This window comes from Narcine bancroftii, chromosome 3, assembly GCF_036971445.1.
Source record: "Narcine bancroftii isolate sNarBan1 chromosome 3, sNarBan1.hap1, whole genome shotgun sequence".
In the NCBI taxonomy this organism is placed as follows: domain Eukaryota; kingdom Metazoa; phylum Chordata; class Chondrichthyes; order Torpediniformes; family Narcinidae; genus Narcine; species Narcine bancroftii.
In genome coordinates, this window is record NC_091471.1 from 128,343,522 (window position 1) to 128,361,346 (window position 17,825).

Sequence of the window (17,825 nt, forward strand, 5' to 3'; positions counted from 1 at the left end):
TAAGTCTGTATCAGATTGTCAACAATATCCTTCTGTTGACACTGCAGGAGTGAAACCAAGACTAGGTGAAGGCCAAAGTGTAGCTCAGAAAAGAATATATTTACTTGTGCAATTAACTGTTCTATGAATTCACTGGCAACTCAATAGTACCTCACAAACATAAAATAGAACATCAGAATATATAAAAGTTATAATGAAATTAAATCAATATAAAATTGCTTCTAGAAACTTTATGCTGGAATTGAACAATAAGGAAGAGATTAGAAATTTAAAATGTTAATTTCCTGAAGCTAAATCAAATTTATTTTCTAGATATAAATGAAAAATGTGTCTGTCCACCCAAAAAAGGTTCTTACAAATTTGTGCAATTAATAATAACATCAGCTTGCATTTATGTGGTGCCTTTAAAGTAGAAGTAAAATGGCTTAAAATATCTGGTTAGAGGGTGCCCAGATGGAATATAAATGGAACAATAATACCTCATATTCCATCTGGGCACCCTCCAACCATCGAATTTTCTGATTTCCATCATCACCCCCCCCCCACCCCTCACTTTCCCCCATCCCTGTCTCCTTTCCTCTACCTCTCTGTGTGTGTCTCTCTCACTTTCCCTCCTTCCAGCTCTGCATTCTCAACTTTCCTCTCTTGTCCTCCTATCCATGTTCAATAATGGACTTGTGGCTCCTCCCCCTGCCCTTTCCTCCCTCCTGTCCCAGCCTTTTTTTTATTCAGGCATCTGCCTGCTTTTTGCTCATCAAGTTATGAGAAAGGCTCAGGGCTGAAACATTGGTTATATTAGTGCAGTGAACTGAGATTCACTGGTAATGGGTTGTGCTCCTCCCCTATCTACCCACATATAACCCAGGTTTCCCACATAAACCCTGATCCTTACTAAAGACTACTGTGAGACCTACTCCTTGTTGTAAGCTAATAAAAGTATGTGTTCTCCCTCCGGTCATGAGAACTGCTATTTGCGCTACAATTTTATTAGCTTAATAACTAAAAGATGGAAGAGCTGCTAAGCCAAGTATGCTCCTAATTGACCCTCTGTCCGAGGAGTTTGCTTACTGGCCAGACTGCTTCCAGGCCTACCTGAATGTGACCAAGGACGTGTTCAACACAGATGAACTCAGGAGTTCAGCCCTCGATTCCAGAGAAGGGACTAAAGGGTATGTTGTCATTTGGGACTGTGTAAGCTATGATGCCGCCATTGAGGCTCTGAAGGCTCAGTACCTGAAGCCGCAAAATGAGATCCTAGTGAGGCATCAGCTCACTCTGCGTCAGCAGTGGCCAAGAAAGACTATCGACGTCTACCTGCTCAACTTGTGGACTCTCACCAAGAAGTGCCAGTATGAAACGGCTACCACATTTATAAGGAAGAGCAGATCTGGAGCACCCTAGTCACAGGGGTCCGCTCGAGATACATGAGGCAGCAACTCTTTGAATCGGGTAAGAAAGACTTGGCCAGCCACTTTGAACTGACCAAGCCTCTTAAACAAGCCCAGCTTGAGATCAACGACCTCAAGGCCAACAACAAAGCACTCCCTAGCAAACCCTTTCCAGGACCGGCAACTCCCACTGCCCCGGCCCTAATGTCAGTCGTTTCCCAAGATAGGGAGCCCTCCCATGCTAGGGAGTGCTTCTTCTGTGGTAGAAGCCAGCACCCTCGCTCTCAATGCCCAGCTATTGACTCTGTCTGCTCCAGCTGCTGTAAGAGGGGACACTGGTCGAAGGTCTGCCACGTGAAGGGGACCCCTAGGAAATCCACTGCCTGCATAGCTCCCAACTCCGACTCCAGCCCCAAGCCATCTCCCTCAGCCCCCAACTCGCCAGAGCTTGCCGGCTGCGCTACTCATTGACTGAGGGTGGCGGTTGGAAAACGACATGAAAATCCCAAATAGCTTTTAATTACTTCTCCCCTCCACAAACGGGAACAAATTCTTCCTCTTCATCATTGATGAGTACTCCCACTTCCTGTCCATGGATGCACTCTGGATTTGCAGAAAATGGGAGGAGTCAAAAGAGAAGTTGTTGAGGGTAAGAATAAGTAAATGGACAAAATGTTGGTAGAGGAGGACTGAATGGTTCTGCATTTGTGAAATAAAAACCAAAGGGCCCTGAAACTTTCCTTCTGGATAGCGGTAGCATAAAGGGGTTGGTGGGGGCCAGGGAATTGGTTGCGAGGAGTGAGGTGTCATGGATGTAGTTGCGAATGGACTGGACAAGTACAAATCAAAGTGATGAAGTGTGAAGACATCTGTTCAATAGGTTAAGGACAGAGAGAAAATGTGGGTCAGTTAGGGCAATCCTGTTTGTGCATCTTAGATAGGAAATGGAAATGAGCGGTATAAGGCTGGAGAGCTATCCAGTTCAACCTGTAGGCAGGGAGATAACCGATGAAATTCCTGACTAGAGAAGAAAATATGAAGACCAGGTAGGTGGCTGGAGGGGAATGGCTAAGAGGAGAAGCGATGTTGGAGATGAGCAAAAGGACGAAGATCAGATGTTGTTCCTTGATTTTCCAGTTAGGCCCATTATAACAGTTCAGAAGGCCACAAAGAGGGCAAAGTAAGAGCAGGAGAGTGAATTAGAGTGTCAGGATAGCTCCTGCAAACAGAACGGTTCTCAGCAAAGTGATCACCCTAGCTGTGCTTGGTTTCTTCAGTGTAAAGGAGGCCACATTGTGAACACTGCATGCAGTAGGACAAGATGAGAAGAAATGCAGCTAAATCACCGTTGTGGCTGGAAGGTCCATTTGGGTCCCCGGATAGTGGTGGGAAGCAATGAGGTGAAGGAAGAGGTGTTGACTCTCCTGCAGTCTTTATAACAGCCAGGTTTCAACTGGTTAATGAAACTAATTATGAGTTGATTTTTGACAATTATTTTGTGTATTGAAGATGGGATATATGACTTTTTAATAAGTCGCATCAATGATGAAATACAGTCCTTGAGTTGAATCAAATGTCTTTTTAGCTAAGTAATTGGCAAGGTAAAAGATTGCTGAGGGGCAGGGACTAAAGTTCTAAGTCCACTCGTTGGCGTTCTCAGCTCAGCTGTTTTCCCGATCTTGCTGTAACCTTCACACTAAGAAGAGGACAAACTCAGTATTGTGAAAGTCAATTACTCTGCTGTTCGCAGTTATGAATAATTCTTTGTGTCTCCCCTATAATGCAAGGAGAAGCATATAGAATCAATTGCTGGCACATTGGACTTGCCTGTGTCCCTTTGTCCCAGTCGCCCGATGATCTTGGCTCAGGAGCATTTATACCAAAAGCAAGGATGTACACTGTAACAGGTGGCATATTTTGACAGGCAACCAAGCAAAATTTAATTGGGAGGTGAATTTGACAGTCCATTACACTTCTCCACAATAGGCACCCCAGGTAGTCTCATTCTGATACATTCAGTCAAAAATATCCAAATGATCGCATCTTGAGCAGTGCACAAAAGTGGGCTTTGATGTTCCTGAAATAGAAAGGAAGATATAAATTAATCAACAAATTCAAACCTAAATCACCTGCAAATGCATTTCATAGTTCATCAACCAAAAATATGCTACAGATGCTGGAATTCTGAAATAACTGCAAAAATTAGAATCACTCAGCCAATCAGTGATACTTTACTGCCTGATCGGCTGAATGATTGCAGCATCTGTGGAAAGAGATACAGAGTTAAAGTTTCAGATCCTTCACAAATGGCCCTCATTGACTTGATTGGGCTTACTGTAGCCAATCAGATTTCAATGACAACTCCTCGTACTTCATCTCAATGGGAAACTTTAAAGTAGCAACAAAATCCAGGACTAGTCACTTTATTTGATGGTGCAATTTTGGATAGGAGAGAACTGCTCTGTCAGGTTTTATGGATAATTTCTATATCCAAGAAACCTTACTAATGGGTCAAAATGGATAAAGGAATTTCAGAAATTCTATTTAAAATTGCATATTTTATGCAAGTCAAATCATAATTTATCATTATGAAAGGCTAACTGTACTTAACGTGTCCATATACAGTATAAATTGAACAGAGGTGGATTAGCATTTAATAGCAGGGAAACAAGCCCTTCAACCATGCTGTTCCACCCAAATCACTCCCATCTGATCACATTCAGCTCACACCTTTTCAATTGCCCCATTATGCACACGTCCAAATATCCTCTGAAGGCCTCAATTATCCCACCTGCAACTCAACCCCCCACCAACCCCTTCCCTCCTAACTATCAGCTAACTTCATGCCCTCCTCACTCCGAGAGCCAACATTAAGAAAATGCCCCTTTTTTCCCCCTTCAAATATTTACTCTCCTTGCCCAGAACCTATGGCCTCTAGTTTCAGACTCATCCAGCCTAGAAACATTTACATACTGAGGCTTCTACATGCTCATTATCCAATTGCAATAAGTTGATGAAATAACTCTTCCCTTGTCTAACACAAGCTTATGGATCAAAATGAACATGAATGAATCCTTATCCATTTACAAATGGATTTGAAATCAGAGGTCATTGAAGACTATTTTGCCATAGCAAATTGGTATTGTTGCTCTGCTGTTTGCCAATCTTCTAAAGGGGTGTCCTACTCAAATCTCAAGTAGTTAAAGTTGTTTTGACCAGTCTTGGGTTTGAAGAATAGTCACTTGACAAAGAAAAGTGATAGCAGCATCAGGACAAACAAGAAAGATAAAGGAAAGGTTTCAAAATAAAGCACAAAACAAATTGTACCATATTTCTCAAAATTTGTCATTGTGAACCGACCAGAATGAAATTGAACTCATGTTTTATCTGCATGATGAGTTAGTGGGTAATTCCAACATGTGCTTTTGCATCAATTCCTAAACACTATGAAAGCATAAAGACTGACCCTTCTTCTGTGCCCGACTATTCAAAACACAACTGCATGGTCAGAATAATGTACCTGGTTTAAGAAAAATACAATAGCTAACAATTCTTTGTCCTGAAAACCATTGGTGTAAATTTTCTAAAAACTGATCTATGCAAACATCAAATGAGAACAGAAAGAACTTGATTAAATTCTCGCCCTGAAGATTCTGACAGGATTTGAGATAACTTTCATCCGTATCAAACCCAGCTAAGTTCTGTATCATGAAAGTGGAGACATTTTAGCAGTTCTACCCAATCATGGGGACAATGCAGGCCTGACTATGTACCCTGACTATGTAGCCTGACAATGTAGGCCTGACTATGTAGCCTGACAATGTAGGCTTGACTATGTAGCCTGACAATATAGCCTGACTATGTAGCCTGACAATTAGGCCTGACTATGTAGCCTGACAATGTAGGCTTGACTATGTAGCCTGACAATATAGCCTGACTATATAGCCTGACAATTAGGCCTGACTATGTAGCCTGACAATGTAGGCCTGACTATGTAGCCTGACTATCTTGACATTCTGAATCAAAATAATGATAGTTGTTCAGAACATAATGAATTTTAAAAGCATGTAAACAAAGTTCCTAATTTGCAGATGTTTATATTTTGGCTGGAGCATGAATCATTTTAGATTTGCAATTCATAGATTTTTAGGTTCTTCCCTATATTTCTGTATATTAAAACAAATAAACAGAACAAAACTTCAGGCCAAACATTCTATAGTAGCAGCAATCAACACAGCGGCAGTAGCGAACAAAGCAATTCATTTCAAAAAATCATAAAGGTGGACCAAACATACAACAGGTTTATCCTAACTCTCCTATTGTCATTAGTTAAGTTCTTTGGATTGCCTCCCTACTAATCTCTCACTTTATTTTTTTTTCTTTACTGCCTGTCTTATTTATCCCTGCCCCACCCATCCTTCAACTCACAGAGTGAATTTTAAATGTTGTTACATATTTTATGCAGATAGTACATGAAATTGTGCCCATATTGCCAACACGTGTCCATGTGCATGGTGGGATAAGCAATCCCCCTAAAGCATTGTACACTTGCCAACCCTATCCTGTTGAAAGTCAATAGACTTTCTGGGTAAACCTAGCTCTAATATGGAAGAAAACTGCTCTGTTTTACTTTTCAGCTTGCAGTGGTACACCATCAGCCTACTGCAGGGGGCAATCTCCGTACCTGCAAGAGTGTAAGGGGACAGGACAGCACCTGGCTGGCTGTCAATCACTCGGCCTGAATGGATCAAGCCCCACCCGGTCGGGTGTCAATCACCCTCCAGGTTATAAGCCTGCGCCGGCCTCCCGAGGCCTCACTCAGAGTTGCTGCAGCCACAGCCAGCCTGGCTCTGTGGAAGTCTTTGTGGATTAAAGTCTGTGGTGCAGTCTTTATCTTTGCGTGTGTCTGATTCTGGCTAACAGCCACACAGCTACAGTATTTAACATTTTGGTTAAGCCACACTTAGAATACCAGATGCATTTTTGGTTGCAGAATTACTGAAAGGATGTGGAGGCTTTGTAAATGGTACAGAAGTTATTTATCACTGTTTTCTGGATTCGAGTTTATGAGCTAAAAGGAGAAGTTAGACAGACCAGGTGTTTTCTCTGGAGCATCAGAAGCCAATGAGTGACCAGATGGAGATTTATAAAATTATAAGAGCCATTGATAAGGGTAAACAGGTAGAATCTTTTTTTTCCCAGAATACAGGAGCCTAAAGATGAGCACTCAATGGCACAAGGCCCTTGTTGCTTGTGGGAGAGGAGGGGGCCAGCGCAGATATGTGAGTAATGGAGGAAATGCGGTTGAAGACAAAATTGATGATAATAGAGGGGAATCCACATTGTTTGAAGGAGGAGAACATGTCTAATGATCTAGCATGGAAGACCTCATGGAGTTACGACGGACACAGAGATTTGTGACAAAGGAATGGATTCCTTACACAATGTAGTTGTTGGATTTGATGGGTTTGTACAAGATGTCTATGGTAAAATGGAGATAGTGTTACAAGCCCAGAAGACCCCAAAATCCAGGAGCAATAGAAATTCACCAAGACAAATGGTTACTTAAACAAAAGTTGTTTTTAATTATCTTTAAACATGAAAATAGAATCAAACTTTAACTTATTACTATTAATTTACTTCACCTAACTTAACCCTCTTCTAATTCTAAGCACACGTGTATGTAATGTGTATGTAAGTTTAGAAAAGTTATTTGATTCACAGTCCAATCTCACTTCTCAATCCTCCAAGTTCACTCGTTGCAGGCAATTCTTAAACTGTGCACAGAATTTAACATTTATGAATTTCACCAGGCTTTGGTGCTTGGAAGGTAAATGGTTACCACTCAGGAAGGTTCTTGTTGGTTTTTTGAGAGAGATTTGTTGTTCCTGGAAACAAACTGATTCCTTCTGATCAGCTACTTCAGTGTCTAGCCGAAGAAATTTGCCCCATCAGGGTTTTGCTGACAATAATCTTTAATTCTGGCCACCACAGAGTTCCTTTATTTTCTCTTATTTCAAGTGAAACATTAGGCAGCTAGTCCTCTCTTCTTGTATGGACCACAAGGGCTTTGACCAGGCTGAACTAAGCACTCACAATCCATCTTCAAAATAGGGTTTTTCCACAAGCTTGCCAGCTTGTCCTGTTCCAGTCCCAGATGTTGCTGCTGACTGTAAAACTGCAAAATTGAATTCTCTTTCTCTCTCTTTCTCAGAGAAAAAGTCTGTTTGACTCTCTCTCTCTCTCTCTCTCTCTCTCTCTCTCTCTCTGCTTGCAAAACCACATGACCCTCTTAGAACAGCAAGCTGCACCCCAGACAGCCTGTGGCTCAGAACTACTCCTCCGATCTCTTTCATCTGTTGCTTTTCAAAACAACAAGTCCCTTGGCACTCCCCAAAGTTTTTGCAGAGACCCCAAGGAGCTGCCCTGTCTGGCTAGAGCAGAGCTCCAATATTTTAAATGAGATCTGTTTTGAAGTGTTTGTATGTGACCTACACTAAAAAAAAACTGCCCCAATTTATCTCCCAAAATAATATCTATATACAATATAAAACCAACGTAATCTGTCACAATAGAGAGATCAAGAAAAGAGAGAGTGTTGCTAGGTCCAAGTGAATTAAATGTCAGGGTGGAAGTTAACAGCAAAGTGGATAAAGTCAATGAGATCATCATCTCATCCATGGGTGCATGGGGCAGCACAAAAGTAGTTGTTAATGTAGCAGAGTACTTGCAGCACCGATTGGTCCATATAGCCAATAAAAAGGTAGTCAGGGCTGGGTTCCATGCAGATAGCCATAGCTACTCCTTTGACTTGGAGAAAGTGAAAAGAGTCAAGGAGAAGTTTTTGGGAGTGAGGACAAGTTCTGCCAGCTGGAGAAGGGTGCTAATGAAGGGAAACTAATTGTGCCTGTTGGTGAGAAAGAAACTAAGGGTTTTGAGAGTGGGGTATGGAGGTGTATAGTTATTGGATGTCCATGATAAAGATAAGGCAATTTATTCCAGGGAATTGGAAGCTGTTGAAGTGAAGGTAAGCGGATAACAGTTCAGAATGGCAGGAGCATGCAGAAAGGACTGGTCTGCTGGGACAATTAGTTTAGTGGATCTTGGGTAGGAGACTGAAATGGACAGTGTGGGATTGGCTGTGCTAGAGAGGTGACTGGAAATGATGAGTTGAGAGAGAATGCGTGATACCGTGATATGAGTTTTAGTGGAGTCCTGTTATATGGGGTAAGGAGAGGAGGTGTCTGAGAGTTGTCTTCTGGCTTCAGCCAGATAGAGATCACTGCACCAGATAGCATTAACATCGATCTCTGGTTTCAATTAAAACCTGCCCCCCCCCCACTCTTCTGCCCCTGTCTCCTTTCCTCTAGCTCTGTCTGTCTCTCTCTCTCTTTTTCTTTTTACCTCTATCTCCTTTCACGGAGTCAAAATCAATTTTCACTTTTCCTTTTATCATATTCCATGAACACCTTTTGTCTGTTTGTCATTCCCATTCTTCCCCCTTTCTCCAGCCATGAATTCAGATACCAGTCTTTTGTCACTTATACTTTGAGGAAGGGCTCAGGCCCCGAAACAGCAGTAATATAACTTTACCTCCTATGGACACTGTGGGAGCGGCTGAGTTCCTTCAGCATTTCTGTGCTGTCTGACAAAGAGAGACAGTGTGCAAAATTTCCCATGTAGCTGCCACAATTAGAATTTGTTGAGCATGAGATACCAATCATTGAAGTGGGTTGACCAAAGGGCAGTAGGGGCTTGTGATGTAATTGAGTGAGACTGCTCAATGGGCAGTTGTGCTTAGAAGGATTTGGGTAATCACACTGAGATGTACAAGATTGTGAGAGAATTTGACAAGACAGATGCAAAGACTAGAAAATCCAAATTTCAGGATAAGGAGAGACAGTTCAGATAAAGGTAAAGAGACGTTGTTTCAGTTTTGAATGTAAATATTTAGAATCCTTTCACAGAGGATTCTAGGTAATCAATCATTAAATCTCAGAGCTGAAAATATATTTAAAGGCATGAAAAAGATCAAGAAATATGAGGCTTAGGTGAGAGAATTATAAAATTATAGTCATTCAGCATCAAACAGGCCCTTCATCCCAACTCTTTTATTCTATCCAAGTTGGCATTCTGAGTTAGTCCTATTTGTCTACACTTAGTCCATATCTTTCTCCACCATTTGCTATCCACATAGTCATCCAAAAATCTTCTATCATTTTTTTCTGGCAGATCATTCCAGATATAGACAATCCTCTGAATAAAAATTTTGGCCCCAAGGTTGGCCTTAAATTTCTCCCCTCTCACCTTAAAAGATTCCAGAATGGTCTATCCTATAAAAAGGCTTGTGTGCATTTATGTTATTCATGCCCCTCATGATTTTATGAGAACATCTACACGTCCATCCCTTGGGTTCCCTTGATCCAGGGAATAAAGACCCAACCTATCTAACTCTCCCCGTAGCTGAAACTCTCCAGTCCCAGTAACATCCTGATGAATCTCCTCTGCATCCCTTCCAACTTATTGATGTAGTTTCTGTAGATGTGGTCTCACCAATGCCTTCTAAAGCTGCTTATGAGATCCTAACTCTTATATTCAGTACCCCATGCAGTGAAGGCAAGTGTGTCAAAGCCTTGTTTACCACCCTGTTAAACCGAAGGAGGACCAAATAAATATCAGCGATGGACCTGTTGAACGTCATAGCAGCCTTGTACAGTAAAATCCCCATTATCTGTCACCTACATGGATCGCAGATGCCAGATATGCAAATTTTCGAGTTGACTGAAGCTCATTCTTACAATGCCTAACTAATACACCTGCATTAAGAATACACAAATGTCAGTGCAAAATGTAATGTTATAATTAAAACCCATCCCCCAAGCCTTATTAATGTACTTAATAATATACCAATAAAGATAAAGACTTACCAGGCAGGGTTAGGAGGATGCTTTAGGAGAGTTGGCCCAGCAGCAAGTGGCTTCGGCCTGCTCTTCATCCTGGGCACTGCCATTTTATTCAAACACAACTTTATTGGAACTTTATTCAATCACCTGCTGCAGGCAGGGCATGACCAAGGCGCCCTGCTGACTGAATGTTTACTCCCAAGGAGTTTACTTCTACAATTTAAAAAGTTTATTTATTTATTTTCTATTTATTTATTTCCTCATCGTTTTTATTTTGGTAGTTGTTTGTGTTTATGGTTGGTTGAGGGCTGGAAAATGGGAATTTTACTGTATGGCCAAAGGCATCAATGTCTCATATTTCTGTAATTTTAATTTCCACAGTATGTTGAAAATTATAGACCAGAATCATGGAATCAATCATCATAGAATTTTATATCATATGACCACAGACTGGTTATTCAAGACATCAAATTGGAAAATTCTGCCCTTGCTCCCTTTCTCTCTGAAACAGGATGAACCCAATTAATGGTCTGGGGGTTTCATTTCCTTTTATTATCCCTGAATTCCCAAACATGAGGAAATATATCCTCAGAATTATAAAACCAGAATTCTTAAAGATTTCACCCTAGAAGTGGTAGTAAAGGTAACAAAGATTGGCAACGATCTTTCAGCAATCAATTTTTTCTTCTATGGCCTTGAAGAACAGGAAAGTCACTTATGTTACCCTCAATATTCAGGAAGGAGGGGAAGCAGGAATTATAGAACCAGTTAGAATGGCATCAGTGGTTAGGAAGATGTTGGGGTTGATTGTCAAGGATGAGGTTATGAAGTACTTGGAGGTACATGACAAGATAGGCCAAAGCCAGCATGGATGGTTCCCTTGCTTGACAAACCTATTGGAATTCTATGAAGAAGTGACAAGCAACCTAGATAAAGGAGATGCAGGGAATGTTGTTATTTGGATTTTCAGATGCCTTTGACAAGGTGCCATACATGAGGCTGCTGAACAAGACAAGGTCCCATTGAATAACAGGAAACATCCCAGCATTGGTAGGGTATTGGCTGATTGGCAGGAAGCAGACAGTCAGAATACAGGGGTCATAGTCTGGTTAGCTTCCTTCTTTTTATGTTGTATATTAATGAATTGGATTGTTTTGTGGCCAAGTTTGGAGATAATACAAAGGTAGGTGGAGGATGTAGGTAGTGTTGACGAAACAGAGGCTACAAAATACTTCGACAGGATAGGAGAAGTGGAAAATTTAGGAGAAGTAGAAAATAAAATACAACATTGGAAAGTGTACAGACAAGCATTTTGGTAGAAAAAAATAAATGAGCATACAACTTTTTTATAAATGGGGAGAAGTGAAAATACTCAGATACAAAAGATCCTGAGAGTAATTGTATAGGATAGCCTGAAGGTAAATTTGCATATTGAGTCAGTGGTGAATAAGACAATGTTGGCATAGAATATAAGAGCAAGGATATGATGTTGAGGCTGTCGTTAAACCTCACTTTGGAGTATATGAGAGGTTTTGGGCTCCTCAATAAAGAAAGGATGTGCTAATATTGGAGAGGGTTCAGAGAAGGTCCATAAGGTTGATATCAGGAAATGAAAGTGCTATAATATGAGGAGCATTTGTCAGCTCTTGGCCAGTACTTGGAATGAGGAGGGGTCTCATTGAAACATTTTAAATGTTGAAAGGTGTATACAGAGTAGATGTAGAAAGGTTGTCTCCCTGGTTGGAGAGACAACATGGCACAAATTCAGGATTGAAGGGCATCCATTTAGAACAGAGAAGCAGAGGAATTTCTTCAGCCAGAAGGTGGTAAATCTGTAAATTTGTTGCTGAAGGTGGTTGTGGAAGTCAGGTTATTGGGTTTATTTAAGGCAGAGATTGGAGAAGCCAAGCAGTGGGGTTGTGAGAAAATGGATCTGATCATGATTAAATGGCAGGGCAGACTCAAGGGGCTGAATAGTTTATTTCTGCTTCTGTATCTTAGGATCTTAAAATTCTAAAGATGTTCCCAAAAATAGAAAGCTATTTAATTTGACATAGCATCATAAGTAAATCACACAGATGTGGCAATCTTTAATTGAGGAACAATTCATTATTTTGTTGGCTGGATAGACATTATGTCTCAACAAGAAAAGAATTCCATCTCTCTTGAAAACCTCCTGATAAAATCTCATTGGGTGATAATGAAAATGTCAGTGAGCAAAAATATGATGAATAGGATGGGCTATTTACTTTGCAGGGTGAAATTTCACTAGACAGTCAGGGCTTTTTCAATTTCTTTCTTTCATGGATCTGATATTGTGTCAGTTCACTTTGATGTCAAATCTAGTGAAGTAAAGTTAATTATAATTGAAAATTTAAGAGCATGTAATATATTGTTGAGTAATACAATGTTATCTATTCCAGATGCATCCACATATGCACACTTTCTGTTTAATGCCTTTGACACAGACCACAATGGTTCAGTAAGTTTTGAGGTGAGTGTGGCTTTTTTGTATAACTTACTGAATCTGAGATTTGCAAACTTTTCATCAACCTAAAGATTTAAAACTTTGCAAAGTGGAAGTGCCATAACTTATGTTCCTTTTCAAACTATGTTCGCTCAAATAGACATATCATGTCAGTTTCCCATGTGTTTATCCCCAAAAAGCTGTTCAACCAACAAACATCAGGCTGTAGCTGCAATTCTGTTCACAGTCACAAGAGTATTCACTCCAGACGAGAACCAGCTAGAGCAATGCAAGGGAAGAAATGTTTGGACCCATCATCTCCCCAACACACTGCACAGTGGAGTAAATGCAAAGCCTCTTGTTATACCAACGATACAAATACATCTGCTGAAGCAGGATCATCCTTCACTTTAGCCAATAGATATTCAGCAATTTACTCTCTACTCGAAAGGGAACTGAGTCTTCTGGAATGATGGAACAGGTGACCACTGCACCATGGAATACATAATAATTCAAGTACAAAGAGGTTATAATTGGAGCTATTGTGGAAGAGTGGAGTGCAACAATTCCCTATAAAACAGGAGTTGTGAAGGCTATCATTGTCTGGTTAGCACCAGAGTTAAGGTTATCACCAGAAAAAGAACTTGGAGGAGGGTGAAAGATCCAGTCATTAAATGGAAACCAAAACCATTGCTAGAACCAGGAATAAAATTTTGTTTTATAAGTCCAAAGAAGAAAACAGAATCCTTTAGGACTTCAGAATCCTTGGACTGCTTCCATAAATCTTCGTCCGCGAAGCCAAGCCAAAGATTGTAAGAGCATACAAGATTAAAGACATTACAAAAAGAGTGGTGTGGGAAGTATAGGTTTCAAAGCATGAAATGTTGCCTTGACTATCAGGGAAAGTGTGAGGTGCTTCATTGCATAGGTCAGATTACAGTCAGTGTCTGGATTAATTGAATAATTAAATAAAGGGCTCTAGACAGGATTTTAACCTAAGGTGAGGGGTGTTCAAGTGAGATAAATTTAAATTTTCAGAGAAGTGGAACATCGTTTTAGTGGAGCACAATTCAGGACCTTCAGCCCACAGTGTTGTGCTGACCTATATACACCTATTCCATCATCAATCTAATCCTTCCCGACCTCACAGCCCATAAACTTCTACTTTTCTTACATCCTTATGCTTATCTAAGAGTCCTTTAAATGTCCCCATTGTTCCAAATTCCACCAAATTCCATACCTTGCATGCAAGGTATCTATCACCCTCTGTTTAAAAAAACTTAGCTTTGTCATCACCTTAAACTTTCTTCCACTCAAGTTAAACAGAAATCCTTTAGTATTGACCAATAACTTTGAGCAAAATGTACCAGGAAGAGACAGGTAAAGTTATAAAGAAAATGAATGATTGATCATATCAAGGAAAAAAAATAAAATTAAAGGAGATATATCTGAATGATGAAGCAAGATAAATGAATTTGAAAGATCATCAAAATGAAATGTTATTCTCTCAGAATATCATAACATGTTAGTTTAGTTACATGAGAACATCCAAACACAATCATGGATAGAGAATTATTTTCCTTGGATTATTATTCAATTGCCATTCCTTGGGACCTTCCAATAACTTCTATTTGTGTTCAGCCTGAACCCAATTAGGTCAGGTAAAACTAACTCACACTAACCGAGCAAGTGAATCATGATATTGTAAAAGGTTATTATTACTACATAACATTACAATTAACGTAAATGTAAAATCCTATAATATCCTACAAATTATATAACATTAAATATTACAGTAGACAACAAAGGATATATATGATATGGTAGGGAATGTTACCATTATAATAAAATATTCAGTGCTACAGCCTTTGTATTTCAATAATCTTACACAAGTTTTAACTTTTAGGGTTAAGGTTAACTGTAGTCCCAACTCCCATATAATAATATTTCACTCCAATTCTAGATGCACCAATCATGTTGATCAAATGATGTAGCAAGCTACTAATTGTACTGGCCTGTCCTTGTAAACTACAAAGATTTGCCCCAACCCCTCCCTTTCAAAACACAAAAGAATCACACCAATGACAATTTATTGATATAACCACTCCCTTTTTAAAAAAATAAAATAAAATACAGCAGCTGGAGATGCTGCAACAATAGTACTGCCTCTGGCATGGACCCATGGAGAGCAAGGAATGGAGATACAGCAGTCCTGTGAGGTCCAACCACCCAGTCTGACTGCAATCAGCTCTGTACAGGCTTTGAACACCCCGTTAAAGGAGTTAACAGTGGTTTTTATTTAAAGTATTGTGACCGCGTGGTCTGTACCCAGGATGACAGCGGCCATGATCAGCAGCAGGTCATGAGGGGTTACAGACTCCAGGGAAGCAGCGGACTGGCGCAGGGCACCAGAAAATGGGGGCATCTTCCCCTGTCTAAGAAGGAGAAGCAGAGAAGATGTCCCGTGGGACGGTGGTCCAGTGAGGGGTTCTAAGGCTGAAAGACCCACACAGGCCAAGGGCTGCTGGTGACTTGAGGCGAGGGCCCCACGGAGGCCGTGGGATGCTGAACATTGCAGTTAAGGGACTTGCACCAGGCTGTGGACTGGCTCAACCCTAGCTGAAGGGGTACCAGGTATCGAAACTGGGATGCAAGAGGGGGGCCGAAGGTGTTAAAGGGCTCCTGATCGTGTTAGAGATTCAGATCTGGAGCTCGGATTGCAAATTATTTGGACTGGACTGCAGGGGCTGTGGGAGTGCTGGAGGTGAATCCATGGATACCTGGTGACTCTCGGGGAGCTCTCTTTTCATTCTCTGACAGTAAGAGGCACTTCAGGCAATTCCTGCTGATGGTGAATCTGTCTGCCTCAGGCAAAGGCAATTTTGTATAATATGACACATTTTAAAATTACATGACGCTAAATCAAATCTTGAATCTTGGTACATGTCCCTCTGTGTCCACTTTATTCCTTATCATTTATCAGGTTAAACCAGCTTGTCCCATGTCAATTATATTCACCAAATAGTTGTGTTGATCAGAATGAATTCCAAGCCTATCAATATCTTGAAAAATGTTGATGCTGTGGAAACTCCACAGATAGTCAAAAAGTAGAGTCACTGTGGAGGAGAACAGGGTTATTGGGATGATCTTGTTTCCTGCAGAAAACAACTTTTCTTGAAATGAGTTCAGACCCAAAGCATTGACTGACCATTTCTATCCATGGATGGAGTCTGACCTGCAGAGTTCTCCTAGCAATTCTTTGTCTGCAGAAGAAGTTAACATCCGCAGCTTTTGTGCTTTCCTTATAAATTCTCTAGATTACTGCATTTTTAACTGCTTTAATGTCCCATCATTTCATGCCAGTTTAAATGTAAAACTGAGTTGAAGAGAATAAAATTACACAATAAAAGTTGGTGAGTGGCATTGCTAAAGATTTAAATAGGATTTAGTTGGTTCCATGAGAGAAAAGATTATGAAATGCCTGTGAAAGGACATGTGTTTAATTGGTGCCATTTTTCTTGCTTTATGTCGAATCTCTGAGAAATGTTTCAAATGTCTCTCAGGTGCAAGCACTGTCATGGTTCTGTGCATTATGGAAATAAAGCGATCAGTGTGCAGCCTGACCAGCTTTGATTCAATCAAACAATTGGCAGATAAGAGTGGGCAAAATATCGGGTGCCTGGGAGAAGCAATCTAATTACACTGAAGATATTAAAATGGTGCAACAGCAACAACCAATGACACTGCTAAAAGATGGGACCTAGCAAGCAGAATGTTCCTAGGAATGGAACACACAGCAGGACAAGAATTATCCAAAATATTTGGAGGGGGGGGGGGGTGGGTCAGGTGCTCTGAGATGAGTATTGTGGAATGGGTTTCACATTTCTGTTCTCCAGGAGTGCTCTGGTGCAATGCCTCCCTGTGGTGATATTTGGTTTGATTCCAAATTTTTGATGGCCTTATGGCATATATGTGTGATGTGCCCTCGCAGAGCCATCTGTTGATGGAGAATGTTGAAATACTGGGCTGAGCATTCATTTAATCCCTAATTCTTCATAATTTCAGGATTTTGTACTGGGTCTTTCTGTTTTACTTCGTGGGACAATACAGGATAAACTAAAATGGGCTTTCAATTTATATGACATAAATAAGGATGGATATGTCACTAAGGAGGTAAGATATTCCATAAACATGTTCTTCTTTTCTTTTCTTTTTCTTTGGCTTGGCTTCGCAGACGAAGATTTATGGAGGGGTAAAGTCCACGTCAGCTGCAGGCTCGTTTGTGGCTGACAAGTCCGATGCGGGACAGGCAGACACGGTTGCAGCGGTTGCAGGGGAAAATTGGTTGGTTGGGTGTTGGGTTTCTTAACATACTGAAACATGCTGTGAACTGGATACCAATTCCCTATGTTTATTAATGAGTGGAGATTTTCATTCTCCTGAATCTTTCTTTTCTGTTGACTAAAATTAAATTCAATAAGACAGTTGGATTCCATTCACCACAGTAAAATCTCCTACCACGTACCATTAATTGTTGTATCTACAATGATGTGTATGATGAATAAATAGGTAAGGATGCAATGTTGGCTACATGTTTAGAAAAATAAATTCAAACTCAATATTTTGATTACAATAATCTAATCTAAATTACAAAGTATTTGTGATGTTTCACTAAACCTATTACTTTGGTCGTTAAGTCAAATTTATTATGGTGTTTTTAAAATAAAATAAAAGCCCCAATGTATCCCTGCTCCTTCCAGTAATGTGACCGCCTAACTATACTACGGTGTTCTGCAACCATTTTTCATTGAAATTAACTTCACTCAAAGAGTGTCTGTGAGGAGATAAATATTTTGTCTGCTAAAACCAGTGAAAACATCAGAGGTAAATATTAATTAGTGCAAACCAGTTTGCCAAGAATATATTCACTTAAATCTTGTGTTTAGATTAGGATTTCTGGAGTCTGAAAATTAAATATACAATTTTAAAATAAGTCATACTGATGTGGCATTAAAGTTGATAGTGGATAAAGGTGCTTCATATAGGATGATGCCTGTCCAACAACTA

At 40.3% G+C, this 17,825-nt stretch overlaps 1 protein-coding gene across 3 annotated transcripts in view; it reads left to right on the plus strand.

The window, feature by feature from the left end:
• LOC138757548 (Kv channel-interacting protein 4-like) overlaps positions 1 to 17,825 on the plus strand; it is a 291,302-nt gene that overhangs the window by 260,449 nt on the left and 13,028 nt on the right. For all 3 annotated transcript variants that reach the window (XR_011353670.1, XM_069925072.1, XM_069925073.1), the window contains exons 4-5: positions 12,715 to 12,785; positions 16,824 to 16,931. Coding sequence is in view for 2 of the 3 variants with exons in the window: in XM_069925072.1 (XP_069781173.1) it covers positions 12,715 to 12,785; positions 16,824 to 16,931 (179 nt within the window). In the remaining variant the exon portion in view is untranslated. The remainder of the gene's footprint in view (positions 1 to 12,714; positions 12,786 to 16,823; positions 16,932 to 17,825) is intronic.